This window comes from Pan paniscus, chromosome 12 (genome assembly GCF_029289425.2).
Source record: "Pan paniscus chromosome 12, NHGRI_mPanPan1-v2.0_pri, whole genome shotgun sequence".
Taxonomy (NCBI): domain Eukaryota; kingdom Metazoa; phylum Chordata; class Mammalia; order Primates; family Hominidae; genus Pan; species Pan paniscus.
In genome coordinates, this window is record NC_073261.2 from 80029548 (window position 1) to 80055419 (window position 25872).

General features: G+C 46.3%; 1 protein-coding gene across 1 annotated transcript in view; it reads right to left on the reverse strand.

The window, feature by feature from the left end:
- EPAS1 (endothelial PAS domain protein 1) overlaps positions 1 to 25872 on the reverse strand; it is an 89383-nt gene that overhangs the window by 14002 nt on the left and 49509 nt on the right. The window contains exons 2-7 of the mRNA XM_003822658.5: positions 25572 to 25762; positions 16304 to 16455; positions 15798 to 15882; positions 11903 to 12021; positions 11569 to 11774; positions 2712 to 2818 (exon numbers count right to left, since the gene is read on the reverse strand). Coding sequence (XP_003822706.1) covers positions 2712 to 2818; positions 11569 to 11774; positions 11903 to 12021; positions 15798 to 15882; positions 16304 to 16455; positions 25572 to 25762 — 860 coding nt within the window. The remainder of the gene's footprint in view (positions 1 to 2711; positions 2819 to 11568; positions 11775 to 11902; positions 12022 to 15797; positions 15883 to 16303; positions 16456 to 25571; positions 25763 to 25872) is intronic.

The window sequence follows — 25872 nt, forward strand, 5'->3', positions numbered from 1 at the left end:
CCTAAAAGCACATAATATCCTCATATAACAAAGGGAAACTGACCCCTAACCTCACCCCCAGAGTAACAGTGTATAAATTATTAATCCATTTGGAAATTACAGCTTTCAATGATCTAAATCTAGTTGAGCTTCTCCAGGCATTTCAACGGTAAACCTTTACAGGCTAAGACATACATGTGTGTAAATGGGGGACCCCAGTGTGTGAATCTGGACCTGTCTCAAACCTGAGCCTCCAGTTAGTCTAGAGCATGTGTGTCAGTCTGTAGTGAAACTTGACTTGCAAAACCTCAAGGACAAATGAGAGACAGGGGTCGGGGGCAAGGGGCAAGCTCCTGTCATAACTGTCATTAATCCAATTTGCAACCCATGCAGATTTCCCTTTGCTGGATGTGGGCTTGTCCCTTTGCTAGCTATGGGTTTCTGAGCTCAGGGCAGCTTTACTTGGCTCCATCAAGGGGAGAGAGAGCCTGTGATTTCTATTCGGGCTGTGAGTTACCTTTCAGTGTGCCTAATAAGTAAATACATGGATTCAGTAAAAGGCACCTTATTTTCCCTAGAGTCAGCAGAAAACATAAACCATTTTTATCCTAGCCCTTTTTATGGATTGAAGATGTTCTAAGAAGAACAAGAGGGAAAATCCTTTCTATATGCCTAGTCAGAAGTCACAATTTTTCTTTCCTTTGACAGTAGCTTCTTCTGCTTTCCCATCCTACAAGATAAAAGACAATACTGTCCTCCAAGAATTCCCAGAAATTTTTACATTCGTCTCTTGCTTTGGCTTCACCCTTAGCTTGGAAGGAAGGCTAGACTTTTCCCCAGTTTTACATTTAAAGTCAGGAAGGTCCAGAAATCCAGGCCCTAGGGAATCAGTGGGTCGGCTGGGCCAGAGCCTGGGCCGCTAAGTCGCAGTGCCTGGATGATTCTGTTACCTGCCTTTGAAAACAGGAACCCCTCAGGGACCAGGAAGCATGAAGGAATCCCAAAGGGAAGGCTGGAACCAGATGTTACAATTTCAAAGCTTGGGCAGGCTAAGGTGGGGTCACATTCACAGGCATAAAAGAGTACCTCCACTCCTACCCCATCCCTGGGTTCCTGAGTGGGGCTGAATCTAGGTTGTTTTGTGTGTGTGTGTGTGTGTGTGTGTGTGTGTGTGTGTGTGTGTGTGTGTGTGTGTGTGTGTGTTTTGCCAGAGAACACAGTGAGAAACTTCTCTGAGATATCATAATGGGCCCTGTTGTACTGTCAAATCAAACCCAAAAGCCATGAGGAAGAGGCAGAGGAACCAATAAAAGAAAAGATCTCGCTCCTTAAGAGTGGGTTTTAACCATGTTCACGTACAGCTTGCGGGGTTGTGACTCTGCTGGCTGCGCTGAACTTGGCTGTCTTAGCCTTGGGGTAGATGGGTGGATTTAGGAACCATGAACAAATGGCTGCCCTTCCATTTTCTCCATTGCCAGCAGGGCCACTGGGAATCTTCTCAGACTTACTTTACCCGTTTTTAATCCTCCCATAATCCTCTCAGCACCACTGTCTGCACCACTGTGGGCACTTGTTTTGAAGCATTCTTTTCCAAATATAGTCTTGCCCATCGGTTTATATAGTGCATTCAGTGCCTGTTCTGTACCAGACGCTATGCTAGATACTGAGGTTAAAGATATGAGCCCCTTGTTCCCAAGGAGCCCACAGTCCTCTTTTTTCCTCAGAAATAAGATCACTTAGGGCAGGAATCAATTCTACCAATTTATATCACCCCCAGTGGGCCAAGTACAGGGTTATAGGCCCAGAGCCCTTGCACAGTGATGAGTCGCATGGATTCAAGGGAATGGTCCTGGATCACCTGCCTATAGGAAGCCTGAATTGGGAACATGGCCAAGGATACACTCTAGAACTTCTCTGTCCAATATGGTAGCTACAAGCCAAGTGTGGATATTTACATTTAAATTAATTAAAACTACATTGTATAAAGTTCAGTTCCTTGGCTTCTCTAGCCACATTTCAAGAACATTTCCACTGCAGAAAGTTCTATGTGGCAGCCCTCTTCCAGAGTCCTTACATAACTCAGGCTTCTTTCAAACTGCAAAGCAGAGTTTCCATACGCCATCCCTGGGTTGCCTGGACAGCCTTTTCTAAAGCTCCCTTGATCCAGCAAGCAAGCTCTCTGAGAACTGTGGCCTACCTCAACATATGTGTTAAGTTGGACCCATAATACTTTCCCCTCTGTTCAGCCTAAGCCTCCCCGATCCTTCAAGGTCCAACTCAAGTGTCCTTTCCTCAACTCCCCCTGCCCTCCTCTTCTGTGAATGTATGTACTTGAATCTACAGCATGCACCCAAGTTGATGACATGTTGAATTATTTTACTCTCTACAGTGCTGTTCCACAGGGTGTGCAAACCACTGACTGCACACAGGCACTCCGTGGAGGTGGTATGGGGGACTGAGACTCAACCCACCCTCCACTGCCTCAGCTGTGCACCTTGGCACGGGTGCGTCTCCCTGGAGGAAGTGTCCTTTTTCTAATTTGCACGAAGGAGTCTATAGGCTGGTGGCAGCCTTGGTTTTCTAACCATCTTGAGGGCATAAGTCTTGTCTGCCACACGAGACAGCAGCTCTGTGGAGGAAGTGACCTGGTCTTCTGTCTCACCAGTCACACCCCACTCAAGGCCACATACCACAGACACACGGAAGCCACAAGGGGCACTCCTGGAACTCACAGTTCTGGTGACTCTTGGTCATGTTCTCGGAGTCTAGCGCATGGTAGAATTCATAGGCTGAGCGGCCAAGCAGCTCCTCAGGGTGGTAACCAATCAGTTCTGTGATTCTGAGTTTTTAAAAAGGCAGCATGTAAGGAAGAAAGACCATATTAACTTAGCACAGCATGTGGGCAGGAGCTAACCCCAGAAGGCAAATCAAACACACACATGCAGATGAACACAATCCAGACTTTCTTGTTGTACCATGTATCCAAGCAAAAGAACACTGTGCTCAATCTACAACTGCAGGCTTAACCAAACCCCTGTTGTTCCTGCCCTTCCTGAAGCCATGTTTGGGAGGAGAGAAAAGCACCAGTTCTGAGGACTCCCTCTCCCCACCACCCCGGTACACACATATGTCTGTTCTCCAAGAACCACTGGAAGGGGCTCACCCCAAGTTTTTGCAGATGAGTGAGTAGACATCCAGGAAGGGCAGACAATTTGCTCGATGCCTACACAGGTGTCCAGGGACAGAGCAAGAATGAAAACTGGGGCCTCCAGTTGCTACATCAAGCTCATTCTAGTAGAAGGCAGTATAAATGAAACATGAAAATTATGTGGCCCCAGGTAGAGCCACCTTTGTCTCTGTGTCAACCAGCATGTGAGAGGGAGTCCAGGCAGGCAGAACCCGTCTGTGCTTAAACCTTCACTTTTCTGCAGGTACTGCCTGTGACCTCAGGTGCCCTCGGACACTTTCTACTTGTGCCTCACATTTCAAGGAAACAAGGGAGGCAAGGAGGTGGTAAGAGGAAGAAATATTAAATCATAGTCATAGAAATATGCCTTATTATACTCTAATAGGCAGCTCTGAGATGACACCACTGGCTGTCATTTCAGTGTCCCTTTCTTCATTCTGTAAGGTATCTGGTTTTGATGGGAAGTGGGCAGAGGAAAGGGCAAATGTGGAGAACCATGAAGAATCACTTAACATTCTTAGGACCCTTTGTTCTGTGCTGGAATCACTAAAATAAACAAAGCCCTGCCTAAGAACCACCAGGTTGGCCGCTTTACCCAATATCATGTCCTATCCTAGGCTATATAATACCTCCATATTATCTCTCAAAATCTTGGTTCTCTCTCAGACTTTAAATAATGGCTTCACTGTCTTGTTTACTTGGCCTATCACAAGTTAGAAGTGATGCCACAGTCTCATTATTACAACTCTACTTCAGAAGGCATGACTACTGGATACAGTCCTGTAATTTATCCTTGTACGGGATCAATAACACGGAGAGGAAAGCAGAAGCAGTGGCTCCTCATTTCCTGTCTCTGCTCTAAACCCACCCCCCAAACAGGTCAACTTGCATACATCTGTCAGACCAAATTGCCCTAAAATACTACTTGCAACCTGCCATACTCTTATTTAAGTATCTACAGCTTTCACTTTTGCCAACCACACCAACAGTAAATGCTGCCTAACTTCCAAGTCCCCCCAGAACCTACTCTCCATCTTTTGAGCAATTTGATTTTCAACTCATCTGTAAAATGTTATGTACCCTCTGTCATGGAAGACCCCTCTCCCCTCAGTCCCCTATGCCTGGAAAACTCATTCTTGCTGCAGAAGCTTTATGCCTTCTCTTCTCCCCTCTTCTCCAAGCCCTGACACCTCCAGGACCAGCTAAAGCCTCATCTTCTCCACAGAGCCCTCTCCAATTCCTCCAGCACAACGTCTCTCATGAAGTCCTAAGGAGTATGCACAATATTACAGAAAATTATGCATTTGTCTCCTCACATCCTAGGCTGTCAACCCCTGAACTCAGGGACCACTTTCTCCTTTTGCTTCCTCTATAACGGGTGCTTAGTAAAAACCTCAACAGCTGACCAGTAGATTGATTTTCTCTTTGAACCTACGGTACAAACAGACACCTGTTTATCCCAGCACTGCTAAGGAACCTGGGCACTAAGGATCTACTTTTCTTTCTAGAATAATATGATTAACTGTCTCAATGTGTGTGCGCATACATGTGCGCGCGCGCACACACACACACACACACACACACAGAACCTGTCATGATAGTCTATCCATCCTTTCTTCATTCTGTAAGTCATCTGGTTTTGAAGTGGGCAGAGAAGAGGCAAGTTCTCTGCTTGGGTGAGAATTTGGGGGTTAAAGCCTTTGTCAAACAAGGAGCAGCTCAACAGGGCTGAGAGGCTTAGGTCTCAGCTGATTCAGCCCAGTGGAGATTTCTCCAGTGAGATCCTAGCAGCTCATTTGTGCCAGCCAGCCAGTCTCAGAGCAGAAGGATCTGTCCCGTCGCTTGGCCCTGAGCAGAGAGGTCTCTGAACTCATTAGCAATGGATACATTATCTGGCAACCTAACCCTGGGGCTGGCGCCCAAGTACACCTTGGCAAAGGTGGAGACTGGGGGGAACAAGGAGACAGAACAGTGCTGGTCCTACGATCAACTGGCTTCGCTGCTGGGTCGGATGACTTTCAAGCTTAGCCTGGGAACTAGAACTGCATGAGTGAGCCCTGCTAACAATGGTCTGGCCATCTACAGGCTCACTGACTTGCCAGATAAACTGCTTCTGTTCCTGGGCAGGTCTAGAATTTTCTAGAGACCCTCCAAAATGAGTCTACTGGCATTCTAGGAAAGATGTCTTTCTACTACTCTCTGAAGGAATTAAATTTCCTTTCGAGATTAGAATCTTTAAATTAAAATGTTCAAAGTAGATGTTTATTATAATCTGCCTCATAATAAAATGTTTATCTAATTAATGTATCATCCATTCAAAGGCATACAATGGGCATGTTTTGGAAGTGGAAAAACAAACCTAGATTTCAGAACTGCCAGATATCTTCCCAGTAGCAGCTTTCATTTATCTTGTCAACTAAAATAAATATTTAATGTCTTTCTTCATTCCTTTAAACAGACTACTATAAAAACTGGGAAATACACCACATCCCAAACACAATTGAAGAACATTTGAGTTGTCAAACTTCACAAAGCCAGGAAACCCCAACTTAAAGCTCATGGTCATTCGCCCCCATGTGCAGGCACGTAGACGCCAGTGGGGAGGTTAATGAACCGAGCTTGTTTATAAGGTCGCTCCTACGGCACACAAGGGCCTTCCCCGCTCATTTCCCCCAGGCTCCAGACAAGCCTTCCGAGCTGGGCTGTGATAACACAAGTTCATCTGCTCTCTCCATCAGGGGCCAGGGAACTATTTTTTTTTTCTTTCTTTCTAATTAAGGACCCCTGACTCACTGGGAAAAAGAAAATCAGTTTGAGGTCACCCGTAAATTTAAAAGTCAACTCAGTAGGGCTGTTCTAAGAGAAGAGAGAAATGTACAAGGACTTAATTCACCAGATTTCAAACATAAGAACAGAGGATACTTTTAAATAATAAAGTCAAAAAACAGCAGACCAAGGATGCAGTGAGGAGAGAGATGCAGATAGATCGTCAGCCACAAGGAGGCAGAGGAAGGATGAAAGGATATAGAAAATACAGCTTTAAAGGGGGTTGTTAAATTCTGAAGTTGGTGTTACCCCAAGTAAATATGTGGGTCAGCTCTCTGAGCACTGGACTTCAGAGTGAGATGTGCCTTCAAAATGTAAAATGAATGATTCATTGCTCTTTACTCTCAAAACTGTTTAGAAGCTCTATGCAAAATACACCACCTACAGCAGAGTGCTCGCAAAAAAATTATTCTCTTGGCTACAGCGTGAGTGCTGCCACCTCAAGTGGCAGAAAGAAATCCACTCACAGGCCTGAGAAGGCTCGCTCTTCTTCCCCGCGTGTAATCGCCAGCACCCGTCCACGTGCGGTGCAGCGCCACGGTGCCTGACTTCAGATGCCACCGCCTGGAGTCACGCCAAGATCTGGCTGCAGTTTTTACCCCTGTTCCCTACACGAGTAAAGGATTTGCTAAGTAAATTAATCATGTAAGCAAGATGGTGAGAGAGTATTTAAACTGTTTAAGAGGATGAAAGTTTTAAGCACTTTGTAACCACCTATTTGTTTTCCAAAGAATGTATCTGCTAATAAATACTTCAAGTCGGCTTGCTTTCCTTCCACACACTGCCCATCACCTCTCCTCAGCACCCCGTGATTTATCTCATTTTGGTTTCTATATGTGCTTATAAGCTTTGACACTGCGTTTCCTTACTAATATCTACGCTGTTCACTAACTCAGATTTCAGTGCCTTCGGTTGGTTTTAATATATTTTCATCTAGATTTTGTTTGCTTTAAACAGTACTTAAGCCTTGTGTTGTCCTCAAATACTACATGGTTATATGAAATCTATACAACCAGCTCTGTAATTAACGGGAAATCCATTGCTATCATGTCTGTGGAGTGTTACAGGGTACCTGTAGGGGTAAGTGTATACATAGGAAGGTTGTGTGTGTGTTTTACCACTTAATGGCTCTTTATAGTTCTCCTTACTGACATTATCTTTAGGATCCTCAACCTTTCCCTCACTTTTACCATTTTTACTTATTCTCAACTTCTTTGTAGAAAAACAATTCACCATAAATTTATCCACAGAACTTGGAATGTAGGCATCTTTATTAAACTGTAACTCCTGATATTAATATGCCCTATGTTCCCTAAATCCAATGACAAAACAGGGTTGCCCTAAAGTTCTTTACCTGTAAAAATTGTATGACCCTCTTTGTTGATTTGAAATTTTTACTGTAATTTTGAAACCTCTTCCCCTGGTGATACTGCTCCTATCCACATAATTTGGTTTTATAATTTATTTCTAAGATACAGGAAGACTCCTACAACTGTCAAAATCGCAGTAGGATTATATGATAATTAGAAAGGCTTGGCCTCTATCTCCCTGAGGGCTTGGCTTCCTTCACAGTTACCTCTTTCACCACTAGATGGCACCTCCACATGAATTTAAGAACCACCCTATTTTAAAGTTAAACTACTTGGGAACAACTTTTGTCTTCCTTTTGGGTAAATGGAATGTTGTATTTTGTACCATTCACTGTGGTTTCATTAAATGGCTTATGTCTCAAACTCTCAACTCCTGAAGATCAGGAATCATCTCTTTTACTTTGATGTAATGGTCTCTGGCACACAGTTACATAGCAGATGCACAGTAAATGACAGTTCGTAACTGGTTGCTCAGTATTTCGGGAAACAGAGTATATTGCCTATGTTTGAGTCGTAAATGAAGAAGAGATCATTAATTCCATTAATAATCAGGATATTTTTCTTTTACCCTGCTACTCAACTTGCTCCCCTTGTCTAGAGCAGTTGACCATAGGTACATAAATGTGACCGACATGAATTGTTATGAAATTTACTTTTAAAAGTATTTACTATTTTAAAAATAATTAATGCAGGACTTAATATGGTACTCTGATCCCTCATTAACAGGAGGACAAATGCATTTTGAACCATCTGTATTCCTTTATTCTATTTCAGATGTTTCAGAATAGGTTGTTTCAGATTCAACTGATTTGACCTGAGAGTTCAATGTAAAATTAGAGTTGTCTTTTCTCTCCCTTCTTTCCTGTCGGTTTTCATCTTTTTCTCAATGACCCTTTTTCTTTTTTTGCTTGATTGTGTCTGTGGTCTCAGTATATCTAAGACAAGTACCAAACTGCTTCAAAATTGATTTTGTGGATTCTAACTGCCATACATTTTCTTCAGATTCTGACTTTTCTTGTAGGAAAACAATCCCCTTTGTGGGAATCACAGCACCTTGTGTGTCTCAGATGTCATTAAACCTAGTGAATTTCCTGATTAAAATGGAGAACCCCTCACCCCATTAGGTATCATGGACAGGCATTGGTTTTTGCAGGATTTGTCTCTAAAGGGGAATTGAGGCGGAGAGTGTATATATGTGTGCATGTGCATATGCTTCTCCCCATCCCACCACAAAGAGTGAAAACAAAACAAGCTACCAAAACCAAAAATATCTCAGGCCTCATCAAAGCAATTAAGATATAACACTTAGGGATTAAGGACTTAAAATAGTCACTTCATCAACTGTCTAAGCCATGTCTGTGCCCTTGTTAACTAATCTGCTAATCGGTTAAACACAACTTCTGTGTGACACAGCATTCTATGTCTTTAAATGCTTCTACATGCAGCTCTCCAGCACCACTGAATTCAGACTTGGGGCCATGTAATTAGGTTTCTTGAAAGGCAAGATTTTGCTGAAAATGCAGTGTGTCTCACAGAACTTATAAGCAATACCACCCTCTACATTATGAGTCACAAAGCCCTAAATCACGAGGCTTGATACTTCCTTTAAGCCAGAAGCTACTCTGCCTACCAGCCCTGAGCCAAACTAAGAAGTCAGCACAGCATCTTTCCCCTTTCTATGTACATTTCCTCTCCAGCCACATTTAGACATCCAATTCCTTGTGTTTCTCCCCCTCTTCTTTTGTCCAAAGGTTAGTACCTTCAGAAAATTACCTGAAACTCATTTAAACCAAGATAATGAATAAAGGATAACGCTGAATTACCCCTTCCAGAAGATTTCTTCTCACTGTAACAAGGATAAAAATCTTAAGCTTAAAAAGAATCTCTTTTCTATTATCTAGGGATGCCAAGTTATTTTCTAGGACAGTAGGGTTTTCCCAGTGCTTATGGAGTTATGTTACGGATGTGCTTCACTCACCAGGGTGAAGCACGTATCTGACTTTCATCATCCCCAGCACTATATATGCTCCCAGGCTATATGGCTAGGTCGGCTTGAGCCACTTCACCTCAAAGCCAGTGACACAGGGGCTATGCACTGGGATTGTCCATGTTATCTCACAAGACTACTGAGGTACACAAAGCTGTGTCTTCTGCCCAGAATGTTCACCTGAATACAAAGACTGCATCTGATAAATAACCTTACCTATAACATGGATTCCTGCACTGCCTGTCACTAAAAGGGCAATCTTCTTCTTGAACCACCATCATTATCATCACCACCACCACCACCAGTACCACTACCACCACCACCACCACCACCACTACCACCACCACCACCACCACTAACAATTACAATAAATGGTGACTGTGTTGAAGTTCCAGGACGGAAGGCTTCATGCATGACATTTTCTCCCTATGAGGTTAGAGCATTTCTTTCTACTTATATAACTACCCACTAGCTCCAAAGGCTGTGAATCCTGGCCCTACTGTGGTCAGAACTGAAGGACAGGAATGACTCAAGGATACTTTTACAAAAGTTCTGAAATTGTGCCACAAGTGGTGGCCAACTCTAAGAAGGGGCGACCAACCAACACCAGGCCAGTCTGGAATCAGAGGAGAGAAACCCCATCCTGGAGAGGAGGGTCCCTCCCATGAAGAAACCAGATGCCCTTGGGATGTCCAGCTGATAAGAGAAAAGTGGGTAGGCCTGGGGGAGGCTGAGCAGGAGCTTTTTTTCCTGGGGTTCCATGGTTTCCTGCTGGCTGAGGAAGACAAGGCAGATTCTTGCTGATCTGGGGGTCAGATTCTTCCTCTTCCTGCCCCCCAGCCACTAACTGCCTTCAGAAGTGGTTTCAGCTCCTTGAGTTTGGTGGAAGATTTTGCTTTGGAGGAGGCCAAGGACAGGAAGTAAGATATAAGCAATAACAAGAAGCCTCACATGTGTTGTGGTGTCTGGACTTCTCAAAGTGCTTGCACAGCCATTATCTCATTTTACAGTGACCCCATGAAACAGGTTAGAAAGTGTTATCTCTATTTTGGAGAAGGGGAAACTGAGATCTCAGGGTTTCCTGAGGAGAAACCCTAGAAGATGAAAGAAGAGTGGCAAAGAGTTTGGGGTGGCAAAGAGCTGCCACAGGAACTGTCACCCTGGGACACATGGCGGCTCTAGATGCTGCAGAAAGCTGAGGTCAGGCAGGGAGATCTCTGCCAGGAAGGGCGCATCCGGGGTGTGCTGCTCAGCAAGCCGCAGTGGCGCTTACTCAAGCCAGGCCTACCCTGGGCCCAGTCTTCTGCATTTCCTTCCCTCCCTGGGGCCGGCCATTGCTCCGGGCATCTGTTCTCCCCATCTTCCTCCTCCTACCTCCCATCATCAGGCTCCAGAGTCTCAGAGGCAGGGCTGGTGGGGGAGTTAGGAGCTGTAGGGTATCTAAATACTCCCTCCTATGACAACCCCAGCCTCTTCCCCACCTGCTTCAATCTTCTAAATGAGCTAAGAACCAGAGATGGCATGACATGCATAAGCAGTCTTAGGCACTCTTTCAACAACTCTAATAAAGGTGATAATAAGAGCTAACACTGAACATTTATTACTAAATTTGAACCTAAGCCATCTAGTCCTGAAGCCCATGCTCTTAATCACTACTGTGTCTCCTAAGAGACACTGGGCCTGGCACTGGGGGGTTAGCATCTGGCTCAGCTACCTTCATCTTCTTCAAAATGGCGGGACACTGGCCGGAATGGAGTTGCATGCAGGAAGGAACAAGGCGGAGGGAAAGGCTCAGTCAGTAATGGAAGAGGGTCAGTCTCCAGGGAAGAAGGTGATGCTCCTTACTGGCCTCTGAAGCAGGAGTACAGATGGAAGTCTCTAGACTCTTTCTCCTGGGGCAGAAGACTGCCTTGAGAATTTCCTCAGGAGCCTGATACACGTATGGAGAAATATGTTCACACCACAATGATGAGAAGAGTTGCACACCAGGAAAGCTCTGCAGATGGACCCTGAGGCTCTGTCAATGGGAGACCACCAAATACAGTACCGGGAACCTCTGAGGGGCACTGATGCAATGAAACAGTGGCACAGGTCCACGAACATGCACCCGGCAATACCACGTCTATGTTCAGTTCCACACCTTTAATACAGGCACAACTCCCCACACACACAGGTAAGACCCATCTCTGCCCACAGCATACACACCCATGGCCCCCTACCTGTCATCACAGTAGGTGAACTTCATGTCCATGCTGTGGCGGCTCAGGAAGGTCTTGCTATCCAGGGGGATGTCCATGTGGGATGGGTGCTGGATTGGTTCACACATGATGATGAGGCAGGACAGCAGGGGCTCCTTGTAGCCACACAGACTATTGTGAGGAGGGCAGTTGTTGTAGACTTTCACCTGGCCCGTGCAGTGCAAGACCTGAGACAGGCGTGGAAGGGTCAGACATGGAGCCGAGAGTGCTGGGGGTGGGGGTAGGGCCTTAGGCATCCCCTGCACCGCCGTTACCGTACACCTGGGACTCCAACCCAGGCCTGATGTTGCCCTACCTTCCAGGTGGCTGACTTGAGGTTGACAGTACGGCCTCTGTTGGTGACCGTGCACTTCATCCTCATGAAGAAGTCCCGCTCTGTCGACATGTCTTTGCTTTTTTTCCCAAAACCAGAGCCTGGATGTGGAAGGATGGGAAGAACCAGCTGAAGTCAGTTTTATATGGATATTCATGAGAGGGGCCCAGCTGCAGTTTTTCTTGGCAGCCTATTGTTTATATTTTCCAAATATCTGCTCTCTTAGCACCTGTGGTCTGCCATCAACACTGAGCTCCATCATGGCCTGTGAACTAATGGTTCCCACTCTCAAGCTTATCTCCTCAACTGGAGCATAAACTCCCACAAGGTAGGAGCTGCTCTATCATTTGATTTCCCATTGCATCTGGAACATGGTCAGTGGTGCCTTCAGAGCAGCGACACAACGACTGCCTATCAGCCACTAACTCAGCCACCCTTTCCTGGGGCAGGCCCAGGTCTTCTCGCAGAAATTCCAAGGGACGGTCTGAGTGAGGCCACAGTTACTCCAAGGGTGTAAGCCTTCCTCACAGGTTAGAAATGTCTCTCAGACACTCCCGTCTTTCCTTTATAACCTGTCTCTCAAGAGGAATTTAACCCCTCCTGTACCCCATTTGCAAACTGCAATGGGGCAGGATACCATGCCATTAGCTTTGTCCCTGAAGTGACATATGTATCAAGGCTCTAGAGAGACCTCTGGTGAGCAAGTCCACTTTATGGATTAACTCAACCTGGATCATATCCTCTCAGCAAAAATTAAATCACCAAGACCAGCAATATAGCTTCCTTCCTTATAGTTGCCAAACAGCCTACCGATTCAGAACCATTTTCCACTTTTTGTAAAACAAAGTAATGAAGAGTGCCAGCTGAATCCCACTTGTCTGTGTCTAAATCCTGCCTACACCACCATCTCTGGTACCTACTTTCAAAGATATAATCCTGCCCCCTACCCAGCATCATAGAACAATCTAGAGCCTTGTTTCGAATAGTCACACTCCTTCCTCCAGGAACAGTCACCAGCCCCTGCACTTAAACTTCCAGAGGACCTTGACTGACATATTCCTGAAGAGTTATGTGTCAAAGGAACTGTGGCACCCTTGAACAAAACTTCAACATCCTTAGGGGACCCCACTCAGTAACAGATTGAATAGTGAATTTTTTTAAAAAAGAGAGAACATTCCTTCATCACGATTATAAAACCATTTCTCCCATACCAAATTATGATTCTTACCATTTTAATTTTCAGAGGTGGGGTTAGCATACAATGAGATATACCTGTATCTTCGGATCTGGCCCCACCACCAGGACCAGACCAGTTGTTGGGTGTAAGGGGGCTGGAGGGATTCATTTGTGGCTGTTGCTGGGGTATTATTGAGGCCTCTTAACTTGGTAACCTCTGGATTCTCCCCATGCTGACATTTGATCTTTTTTTTTTTTTTTTTTTGAGACAGAATCTCGCTCTGTCGCCAGGCTGGAGTGCAGTGGCGTGATCTCGGCTCACTGCAACCTCTGCCTCCTGGGTTCAAGTGATTCTCCTGCCTCAGCCTCCCAAGTAGCTGGGACTACAGGCACGCGCCACCACGCCCAGCTAATTTTTGTAATTTTGGTAGAGACAGGGTTTCACCATGTTGGCCAGGATGGTCTCGATCTCTTGATCTCGTGATCCACCCACCTCAGCCTCCGAAAGTCCCGGGATTACAGGCGTGAGCCACCGTGCCTGGCCTTGATCATTCTTTCTAAACACTGCTCCACACAGATCACTCCACCCCTGCACAGAAACCCTCAATAGCTCCCCATTGTCTATGGAATAAAGTTCAAGGCCCTCCACCTGGCCTTCAAAGCCTTCCACAATCTGCCTCATGGCTTTCTTTTCCTCTAGGAACTCACACTAAACCTTTAGGTCTAGATCACAAGTCCACCCACAGGCTGGCACCTTCAGTGAAGATTTGCTGATTCATTGAGTTTGACTGATCCCAAGCCCTCAATATGCAGATCAAGAGATCTAAAGTTCTACTCAGATAATTAGAGGTCACTTGGCTGTGAATCATGGCACTTGAGAACTGAAAGGTTGTCGCCTTTGCCTAGTCCAATACCATCAATTTGAAAAGAAAGACTGAGGAACACAGAAGTAGGGCACTTGCTTCTGGTCACAGACTCAAACTCAGACTATGGTCAGTGGCTGAACTGACACTAAGAACCCAAAGGCCAAAGGGTTTCTGGAGTACAGAAGAAATCAGTCTTTGGTTTTCTCAGGCTTTCTCAGGCTTCAAGCACCTACCCATTCAGAACATGAATCCTCTTTTTAGAGAGCTTTAGAAAGTCTGGTAGCCCTTTCCCCACAGAACCAGACAAGACACTGAGCAGCCTACAGGGTGCTCTCTGCCAGTGTACCCTAGGACCCAGGTGGTCTAAGGCCTGCAGATGAGAGAGCAGAGGAGCTGGGTGAGGGAGCTGTGGCAGTGGTAGAAGAGGAGGTGGTTGTAATTCCGTACTTTGCAGGCCCAAATGTGGACTGCAGGCTCAGTCTGTAACAGGGTGGAGGTGAGCCAATGAAGTGTCTGTTTTTGCAGCGTGTGTGGTAATAAGAGCCAAACCTTGTAGGCTTAGCCTCACTGCCTCTGTTATTCAGGCTAGACAGGCACAAGCCCCATGGCAGTGACAGGTGAGGTTGTTAAAGAGGACATCTAGACATGCACAGAATCTCCCCAGACCAGTGACAGAATCTCAGGTTTGGAAGGGACCTTGACAGTAATTAAGCCCCAATTCTGACCAAAGCTTCAGTCCTCTTAACAATGTCCCTATTCATGCCTTTGTTGAATGGCCACAGTTACAAGACAGGAAGCTCCACTGCCATTGCAACCTGCTTTCTGCCTGTGTGGGTCCTCTCATCTGCTGGCACCTGCTGGGTATCCCCATGGGTAAGGTCCTGAATGCTAGATCTTTTTAAACCTCTTCTCCATCAAAACCTACTTGACCTATGTCTCATCAGGTTACCATTTCCTGTGGTAGCTCTTCTCCAAAAGTAGCTCCAACAAGCCATGCCTTTTGACACTCACGGCTTCATGTAGTTTCCTCCCACAGTGAGCCAGGGCTGGCCTGTAACATGCTCTAACCAACAAGATGGGGCAGAAGTGATGCTCTGCCAATCTGGGGACAAAGCCTTCAGAAGGCCTGGCAGCTTCCACTTTAGTGCTTCTGGGAGCCCTAAACTGCCACATAAGATGTCTGGCTACCCTAGAGACACCATATGGAGAGGGAGAGTCTCTGAGTCTCCACAGAGTGAGAGAACAGTCCTGTTGTCCCAGCATGCCAACTGAGTCCAGGGTTCCAGCCACCTGCCACAAGGTCCCAGACGGGTGTGAGCTATCCTGATCACCCCAGCCTAGTCCGGCCCCCAGATGACTGCAGCCCAGCTGACATCACATGGAGTACAAGACCCACCCACTGAACCCACAGAACCCTGGGAGATAATCATCAAAGCCCTATGTTATAGGTGGTTTGTTACACAGCAATAGATAACTACAGTAGTTACCATGAGCACTTTGGCACAGACTAATTCCTCATTGGTTTGGCTGGTGTCATTTGGCAGAGATGCTTGACTCGGGTGATGAAACCTCCTAGAGACAGTGTCCTAACCCAAAGGTGTCCCCTAGTAGTGGGACACCAGGCACCATGCAGGGCCAGCAGGAGATATTTCTGAGTACTGGATCCTCTCAATGCCCCAATCTCATCTCACAGGCTACATACTTAAATTTTTTAAGGACATCCATTTTTCCTGCATCACAAGGGCCATGAGCTATCTCCCTTATACTCGTAGACAAAGGGGAGGCAGATTCCCACCCAGTGGGGGCAAGAAGGAAGTAAACACAATTAAGGATACCATTTTTGAGACTCAGGTTCTCACGAATCTCCTCATGGTCGCAGGGATGAGTGAAGTCAAAGATACTATGTCCTGTTAGCTCCACCTGTTTCAAAAACAAGGTTAGGCATCATTATTCCTAACAGTGAAGTAAAAGACTCCAAGAGTAAGCTGAGCCACCTTCCAGATTTGGAGGCAGGGAGGAGACTGAATTGGGTTTTCTCGTAATCCCAGTCCAGTGTCAGGTCCACAGACAGAAAGATGTAATTGGGGACTACTGATGATGACAGAGACTTGGTCTGTTAATGAGTCAGTAGAGAGCTGTCTACCAGGATGGACATGAGCAAAGCCAAACCCAATGCTTGGGGGTGGGAGTGTGGCCTGAGGCGTGTGGCCTGAGGTCAGCGAGGGTCACCGTGGGCATTTGCACGGAGAGGTCAACTGGGATTGTGGCTAGCACCTTCCACTCATTTCTACCCCCAAATGGAAACATTTCTTCTTTTGAAAGAGATAGAGGAGGGTGTCACCTGTGTAAGTCCCATGAACTTGCTGATGTTTTCTGACAGAAAGATCATGTCGCCATCTTGGGTCACCACGGCAATGAAACCCTCCAAGGCTTTCAGGTACAAGTTGTCCATCTGCTGGTCAGCTTCGGCTTCGGACTCGTTTTCAGAGCAAACTGGAAAGAGAGAGGGGTGGGACAGCTTGCATGAATGTGGAGTGAAAACAGATGTGACTGGCACAGATAGGCATTTGCCAGGGATGGTGCAAAGGCATTGGGTGGACTTTTCTGGAAACGCATACTGCCGACCATCTGAATGTCTGCCTCCGCCTGGCAGCAGGCACCACTGCACAGAGGACACTCTGACGGGAGCTGCGAGGACAGTGTGCTTGTTGTGACAACAGTACTTCTGGCACTAGTAATGAGAGCAGTAGGAGCTGCTGTGTGAGTGGTTCGGGGTGGAAGTTTTCCCAGGCTGCCCCCAGCAACCACCTGTACAGCCTATAGACTCAGCTCTTGTCCCAGACCAAAAAAACCTTTTAGGCCGCAGGCCTTTGGTTGTTATACACAGACCATAGACTTTATTTCAGCCCTCTTCTCCTAGTTCATTATTTATCTCCAAAGACATTTACTTATGAAAATCTGTATTTATCCAGTGCAAACATCAATCAAAGTATGCCTGAATATAATGGTAGTCGTAGTAGTAGGAACAAATTTTAGCTGCTAATATATACTGCAATTACTACATGAAAGGTACTGCACTAAGCATGCTATGTAATCTTCACAGTGACCTACGAGGTAGATACTATTCTTAATCTCATTTTACAGATGAAGTGTAGAGAGGTTAAGCCATTTGTCCAAAGGTATAAAGATTGCAAAGCTAGCAAGCTTTGACGGCTGAATCCAGAAGCCACACTCAACCATTCATAGGCTTTGGAGTTAAACACAGGTTCTATTCCTAGATCAGCCTCCTATTAGGCTATGACTCTGGATAAGTAACAACCTCTTTGGATATCACTTTCCTTATCAGCTAAATGGGAATAACAATTTCCATCTCTGAATTGTAAGGATAAGTACGTAAAGTGCCTAAAACTATAACAACAGTAAATTCTTTCTTCTTTCTGCTCCAAGACATACACTACCCTCAAATTGCTCAGATCCCAGGTGAGGAATATGTAGCACTCAGAGATGCAAAGCTAAATAAAAGTTCAAGGGTGTCATAGCTGGGCTCCCAAGGAAAAGTGTAGATGGGAAGAGCTTCCAAGGAAAAGTGTAGATGGGAAGAGCTCCCAAGGAAAAGTGTAGATGGGTCAGAGGACGAGGGGGTCGCTTTGGGGTGATCACAGACAACTAACTGTTCCAAAGAAGATTTGAAGAGTCTTAGAAAAAACAGATTTCACTCTGTGGAATGAAAGAAGGGCCTTCTGAACCAGATGGGATTGTGTGAACACTGGAAAACACCTGGAACAAGCTTCAGTCCTAGGACTGAAGAGAGGCCCATCTGGCTGAAGAAGAGAATCCATTTCCCAGTCGCAGAGATTGGGCTGGTGAGGCAGGCCCAGTGTCCTGGAGGGGCCTCACATATCAAGCAAATGTGATCAGAGGAGTGCATCTCAAAGCACTGCTTTGGGGAGATTAGTCTGGCAATGGCATACAGAATGGTTTGGAGACAGTGAAGCCCAGAGGTGCAAAACAGAGTGAGCAGGCAACTGCATTCTCAGCAGGCTGTACAGGTGGTTGCTGGGTGCAGCCTAGGAAAACTTCCACCCCGAACCACCCAACTTTGAGTATCCTGCCCTATCTAGTATACCTCTGCTATCTGAAAAATATAGACTCGGCTCTTGTCCCAGACCAAAAAAAACCTCTTAGGCCCCAGGCCTTTGGTTGTTATACACAAACCACAGACTTTATTTCAGCCCTCTTCTCCTAGTTCATTATTTAACTCCGAAGACATTTACTTATGAAAATTTGTATTTATCCAGTGCAAACATCAATCAAAATATGCCTCACTTGATTTACAGAACAAGGGGATGAGAGTAATATGTCACTTGCAAACATTAATATTCACTGAACTAAAAGGAGTCTTTCAAATGGAGACTATTCTAAGGAATGTAGAATGCAATTCAATTTATGGGCCACTTGACCAGGGACACATCAATGCTGTGAAATGTCATTCAAGGGCCTTTCTGCAAGGGAACTGGGATTCTCTTTTATCTTTTTCCTCGAGCCTCTAAATTTAAGCTTTGGGTTACCTGCTGTTATTCCTCAAGAAGAACAAATCCACATTACAAGATCTTCCTACCAAGAGGCTTCAGTGAAGGCAAAGGGGACCAGCTATCTTTCAGGACACAGGATCAGAGAACACGCCAGAGTCACAGATGCCTTTTGCAGAGGATCACAGTGGGTCCTGTCCAGGGATGGGCAAGGCTTCAGAGCCAAGAGTTGGGTTGTACAGAGTAATGCCCCGATGGCTTTCCCTCTGTTCTGCTAAAATGGTGAAACAAGGGAAATTCTTTCCTCTCCACACCCTGGTTCAGGCGGCTAGCCTGGAGAGGGGAGAACCACAGGTCATGGGAATGACCTTACACCATACACATACGCACACCTGATCCCTGCTTGGGGTTTCTGCTGATACACCTGTTCTCTGCCAGCTCATCAGCCCGCTGAAGTGATGATGCAATGTCCCAGGTGTGGGCGATGCCACTCTGAATGTTAGCTTTCCCAGCTAAAATCTTCATTTGAACAGGGGCTTTAGGGGAGAAAATGACTTAACTCAGTGCTTTCAAATTTGAGTATGCATCAGAATCATCTATAGGCCAGGCTGAAAGAAACATTTCTGAGACCAGCACTGCTACATAATTTGCGTGGCCCAGTGCAAAATAAAAATGTGAGACCTCTCATTGGAAAAATTAAACCAAGCCTGAGAACCTTCTAAGTGTGGCGCCCTCTAAGACTGCCTGTGCTGCACGCCCATGAAGCTGGCCCTGTATGGGCCCCCGCTGGGTTCCTGGTTCAGTAGAACTGAGAATCTGTTTTTCTAAAAAGTTCCCAGGTGATGCTGACCCTGCTACTCATAGGACCACATGCTGAGAGCTATGGCCTCAACTCAAAGATCCTACGAGTGACCTTAATTACCCTGTGCTGGCAGGTGGTGACTTATTTTGGAGATGAGTGAGGAGAGGTTTTCAGCGCCACTTCAATCACACCAGATAGGTGACCACCTTCTATAGATACACAGAGGCCAACCCTGTGGTTTCTAGCCAACCGAGAAGATATTTTCTCTTCAATTTCTTTGATCTCAGTGGTAACGCTGACTTCAAAATCTGAAGTAATCCCAAGACAACCCTATTTGGGTTAACTAGTCCCAGAGGAAATAGTCCTGCTTAAAATTTCCTGTTTTTAACAGTTCCAACACAGCCAAACTGGTTTCCACCCATGCCCAGTGCATTTGCTTCCAGGAGGTGGCGAAATTGGCTATAGCAGCATCGGGTCAGCTGGCCTCCGGGAGGGAGAGGGGCAATCTAGGGCCATGAAGGGTAACAGAATGTCTTGGGACTGAGGTCACAATGGCTGCAGGACCAGGAAGCCAGCAGGTTGGCCCCAGGGACCCTGTGACGGCAGGGCTGGGACAGGGTCTCTTCCCTCTGTGGAACTAGTTGCCCTCACAGCACCTGCTTGTTCTCCTGGGAGCTTCTGAAGGAACCTGGCCAGGTCACTCCCAGCTTGGAGCTGAGAGTGAAAACTGGGGAGCCAGGAGGTAGCCCCTCACCATGGAGGCTCATGTCACAAATCTGCTGAAGACCCTTCTGCCCCTTCCCCTATGAACATCGTGTCTTCCCTGATGTACCATTAATATCCTACTCAGTGTTACATGGAAAAATGCACTCATTCCCTACACCATTATTAAGTTTCTACTGTGTTCATGTCTGCTTTATGCTAGGCACAAGGTAATCTGTCCAGAAGTGTCACTTACTGTGTGCTCAGTCCTGTCTTAAGGAGAATCAGGGATACTGAAAGGTGTAAGAGCAATTCCTTCCCTCGGAATCGACAGACTGGTGGGGAAGACAGATAAACTGCTGTAAGGTGATGCAACAATCCAGCATCAACTCTTGGTCAGAACAAAGTGAGGAGCCCAGAGTAGGTGCTCAATAAGCCACCAACTGGGTCTGTAAATCATCCTGGGCTCCAGATCTCAGTTACTTGCTTCCGAGGACCCTTCAGGGTCTGACCCCAAAGACGAGAGATGGCTCATTAAAACCAGAGGTGCTCTGCTGAGACAGTGCATGCCCGTCCTGGGGAGCATAACAAGATTCTTTAATGCTAAAAATAGCCCCGGTAAACAGGCTTTGATGACTCCCCACAGCCAGGATATGCGCGGGCTGAGGTTTTGGAGCACTTTTTCCGGAGCAACGCTCATTTCCTTCAGGCAGCACCGCCCACGTGGGGTGGGACTTCCTGGGCAGCAGGGGCTGTGCATTGGGAGAGAGCAGGCAGAGTGGCAGAGCAGAGCCTCCTGAGTGGTCTCAGAGACGAGGCTGCCCCACGGAGCTGCTGGTCAGAATGCTGGCTGCAATTTTATTCCACCAAGGTCACTTTGCCTCTTGTTTCCTGCTCCGAGAAGTTCCAGGACTGCTCTGACTGTTCTTAAAGCCATTCTGATGGGGTCTTCCTGGTTCAGATGTGCTTGGCAGTTACCACTTTGTGACCACCACAGGGGCCCTCCTTCTAAGGCTCTGCCTAAACTGATTCCTCCCCTCCACCTGACCCACAGCCTGGCCCCTCAATCCCCGCCCTCCCGGATGTGCAGACTGCAAGAGCAGTGCCAGTCAAGCCACAGGGAAATCATTCTGGGATCGCTTACTGGATCCTTAGCCATACCTTTAAATGCCACCATTAGCAGGCCTGGGCTCCTCTGATGCCTTTGACAGAAGGCACTGTGTCCTTCCTGATCTTCCTGGGCTCCCTGAGAGTCCTGAAAGTCCACTAGGAGAGATTCATGCCTTTGTTCTTTGCATATATCTTACTATCCTATCTTGCCTCTCTGTATTACCCTTGATGTAGTACAGGACTGGGTTCAGCAAACACCTGTTGACTGACCAGACTTTTTAGTTTAAGTTAAAGGAATGATCTGAACAAAGTCAGTATCTCTAGAAGAGACTGTATATTAGCTGCTCTCACCCATTAACATCCTCACATGAATCAGCTTATTGAGTTCTTTCCAAACAGGACAGAAAAAGGCCTTGATTTGGAGTGGGTGGGACAAAGGGGTGGAGGTAGGAGTGAAAGCCTGGGAAAAGAAGTCTGAAAGTGGGGTGTGAGAGGGTACCAGAACATATATCTGCCTCCACAATTCTTTCTTTGTCCCACTTTTCCTGCATGGAAAGGTCATATCAAGCCTTAAAAACTTTAAAATCACTTGTCTCACATTTTAATATCCTTCCCTTAGTAGTCTAGAGATCAGGAAAATATAATCTCTTGTTATAACTGATGTCTTCGCTAAGCAAATGATGATGAATCCATAATGCAACTGACACTTCTCTTTAGAAACCTTGCTTCATGCTGATCTCCAGGTCCACGGAAATGAATTTGATTTCGCCATGTATGAGTTTGGGCAAGCCCAAAATTCAGTTTTACAATGAAAAGCAAATTTTGTATATTCACTGCGGTTTAATGCCCTCAGAATGCAGAGTTGACCCTGATTCGCTCATGGTTTGTGGGGCTCATCTTGAAAGAGGATTTAAGACAATCAAGTGGCATTTCCACCAATGTTCCTGTAAGAGTGTGTTCTGTCCTCAGCCCAGCGTGGAAGCTAATATCATAAAGCTATTGTTTCAGTTTGCTTCCTGTGATACGAATCTCAATCAGCAGCCCAGACCCACAGCCTGAATTTCTCAACGTTGAGGTTTCCTCTCCAACATTCCCACACAGAACAGCCTACTGTGAAAATCAAAGGGAAACGTGTTACTAAGTAAAGAGAAACTTTTCTAAAGAAAAACCTGGTATTTTTTAGCCTTTTGAACTTTGAGGTATGCAACCAGCTATTTCCTATTATAAAGTGAGCCAAAATTGGTACTCGCCTTTGTTAGAAATGCTTAAATAATGAATGTGTGGGTTGTTTTGCCTTGGAAAAGTCTGACGACTCTGCATTTTGATAGAAATTGCTAGAAAGTAGGTTAGAGGATAGTAAGAATTTACATTGGGTTTTCTTTTACGTCATTTCTCCAGAAGCCTATATTTAATATAAATCAATATATTTGATAATAATAATTTTTATTTCTAAGCTATAACTTATTGAGAGCTTAATATGTGGCAGGCTAGAGGATAAGGCCTTTTATATCTATTATCTCAATCCCCAAATAACATTGCAGGGTAAGCACCATTATTCCCTTTGTGCGGATGAGGAAACTAAAGTTCAAAGAGAAATTTTTACGACATTGCAGAGAAAGAAGGCAGACAAACTAAGATTCCAATGCAGGTCTATCTGCCCACAAATCCTGTACTCCTCTTCATAACGCTACATGTGTTGGAAAAGCAAAATACGATTTAGAAAGAAAAAGATCTTGTCTTACAATTTCTGAAAATAATTTAACAATCAGTCTAGAGAATGTGTGGCAGGAGCCTGGGAGAGAAGTCAGAGAAAAGCGGGTGCTGAGAAACCATCTCCTCCTCCCTGGGCTGTGCTCGTTCGGTGAGAACTTCTCCTTCAAGGACACCAGGACCACATGGCCAAAAGTAGAAACTTTTTATCCTTTTCCTTCACTTCTTTCCTTGGGACAGAGAGGACCAGAGCTGACAGGCTAAGGGCTCTAGCTGGTCTAGGGCCGAGCCCAGCCAGAGGGCAGGCAAGTTTGTGCCCACAACTTTCAATAGGCTCCGGAGATGGGATAGATATGGGATGTCCCACTGTGGCCACTCTGGTCCTATCTCTGTGGGTGTGTTTAGCACACAGGGGTTCCCATCAGCACACGAGGGCTCACACCAGAACACACACAGGTAGATGTGCTCAGAGAGCCCAGCCTAACTCGTGGCCTTTTCCAGGCCAACCTTTGAACCACTGAGACGGACAGCCAGGCTCAGGAGGGCAAGCATGCAAAACGAAGCCCTGCACTAGGGGGAAGGACAGGACAACTCTCTGAATGTGTGAGGACCTCCTCCCCATCACGCTGGCCCCCAGCTGCCTCTGTTGACCTTTGTTCCCCTACCTTCTCCCTTCCCCCACACCCCATACCTCAGCCCGTGTCAGCATCTTTGCCTAACCAGGTTTACAAAATGCTCTTGCTGTCCCATGTCTGTTTTCCCATGGACCAAAATTCAAAAGGACTTGAATTCCAGGTGCAGGTTCACCATGTGCTAAATGTGTGACTTTGAGCAATCTTAACCTGTCTGTGCTTCACTTATCTGTGAAATAAGGAGAAACACAACGAGTCCAAATTTAGTCAGAGGCGTTGTACAATTAATATACAGGTTGACTGTCCCTAATCTGAAAACCTGAAATCTGAAATGCTCCAAAATCCAACACAACATTCAAAGGAAATGCTCATTGGACCATTTCAAATTTCAGATTTTTGGGTTAGGGATGCTCAACTGATAAATACAATGCAAGTATTCCAAAATCTGAAAAAAATTAAAAAATCAAAAGCACTTCTGCTCCCAAGCATTTCGGATAAGGGATACTCAACCTGTATTACCCCTTCTGGGGCTTTGTGTGGGTGGAGGAATTGGAGTGGTGATGAAAGAAGCAATGATTAATCCAAAGGAATTAATGTCTAAGAGCAAAATCTCAAGTACCACAGCAGGAAAGCAGGGGAGAGGGTTCTCACTGTGGGGAAGGGGCCTCCATCCAGTCATTAAATCCTCCACTGTCTACTCTTTATATGTAAAGATGATTGCAACATTAGCCAACTTGGCCCTCAGTTATCTAGGAAGACAAGCCTTTTTAAAGGGAGGGGTACACAAATGCCCTGTGATGGAGTCTCCCAGCCTTTCTTATATCCAGCAATCCAAGCCTTACCAGGGCTCAGCCCACTGTTCTCTCTTTGCAGCATCTAGGATCATGTATCTGCCATTGTCTTGCATTGTTCTTTGAAAGTATTTATAGAGCATATCTTCCCCCTTGGCTCTCCTGCTCTTGTCTGCACATTTCGCCACTTTAGGCCTAGCCCTCCAACCCCAGGCCCACTGAGCTGTCGTCCTATTTTCTGAAAGTCTGTCCCCCATATCCTTCCTGTACTACAGGGACCAGAATAGTACATTCTGGTCTGGCCTCCCAGCCTCACACTGGATTCCCTCTTTCCCAGAATAGCCACTTCATAACAGGATGGCGGAATCCACCGTCTCCAAGGCACCAGGCTTACTCCGGAAAACTGAAAAACAACCACAAAAGAACCTTCCCTCCCTGAGTGCCTCCCTCATGCTCACCCGTCAGACACTGTCCCCACCTGTGGCACCGGACCAGGCGGGGAGGAGCACAACACGTTGCCCAGCGTCCTTACAGAACTGACACCCCTGATGAGAATGTCACCTAGGATCTGAAACCAGAAGACTACTCAAGACACCTGTTTCTGGTCAGGACGCATAGGAAATGGTTTCTTGAAGAATGTAACTGAGAAAAAGCAAATGTTTTGTGAACTTTGGAGTTGCAGAGGTACTAGGGAGGGGAGAACCAGTTATTTTCCTGGGGAGGGGTGATGTCAAGGACTCCCCAGTGTGAGTGAGCTCAGCCAGGCCAGGTGCTTTATGGACATCATTTCAGTCCATTCTCACCGACACCCTGGGCAAGAAGTATGTTTAACCCCATTTTATACACGAGGAAACCAATGTTCAGAGAGACTAAATGATTTACTTGGCCTAACTGGCTTCTCAGAGGGAAAAGATCATCTGGGCACACCTTCTTGCTGTTCTGGAGAAGGCACTGGAAGTTAAGGATTAGAATGCTTCCTACGGACTCAATCTAGTGTGGAGGATGGGTCTTATGGCCAGATGGCAACAAATTGAGAAGTCAGCAAAAGCCGTCCTTGGTTCTCCCAGCCTGTGTTCTCCACAGCCTCTGGGTGCCCATGTTCTTCCCTGGTCCTGTCCCTGCCCTCCTCTCACAGCTGGATTCACGGTGAAGGTCACTGCTGGAAGGGAGATGTTTAACATGAAGGAATAAATCACTCATGATGGTGTTTCTGTGGGTGAAAGTTCTGTAGTGGGGTGACTTTCCAGCTCTGGCAGCAGAAGGGTCCCCTGCATATAGGAACATGCTGGTAAGGCTGGCATCTGCCCAGCCTAGGGGAGCCTGCTGGCCTTACCTGAGGAGAGGAGCTTGTGTGTTCGCAGGAAGCTGATTGCCAGTCGCATGATGGAGGCCTTGTCCAGATGGGAGCTCACACTGTGGGGCAGAGGCAGCTCATGGGCCAGCTCATAGAACACCTCCGTCTCCTTGCTCCGCCGGCACCGCGCAGCATCCCGGGACTTCTCCTTCCTCCTCTCCGAGCTACTCCTAAGTGGAGAAGAAGGGGTTAGTCCCGGAAAGGTTACTGTCAGCCTATCATACCTCTGGCCAGGACATCCCCATGGCCCCAACCCACAGTGCAGCCACACTCCCCTACT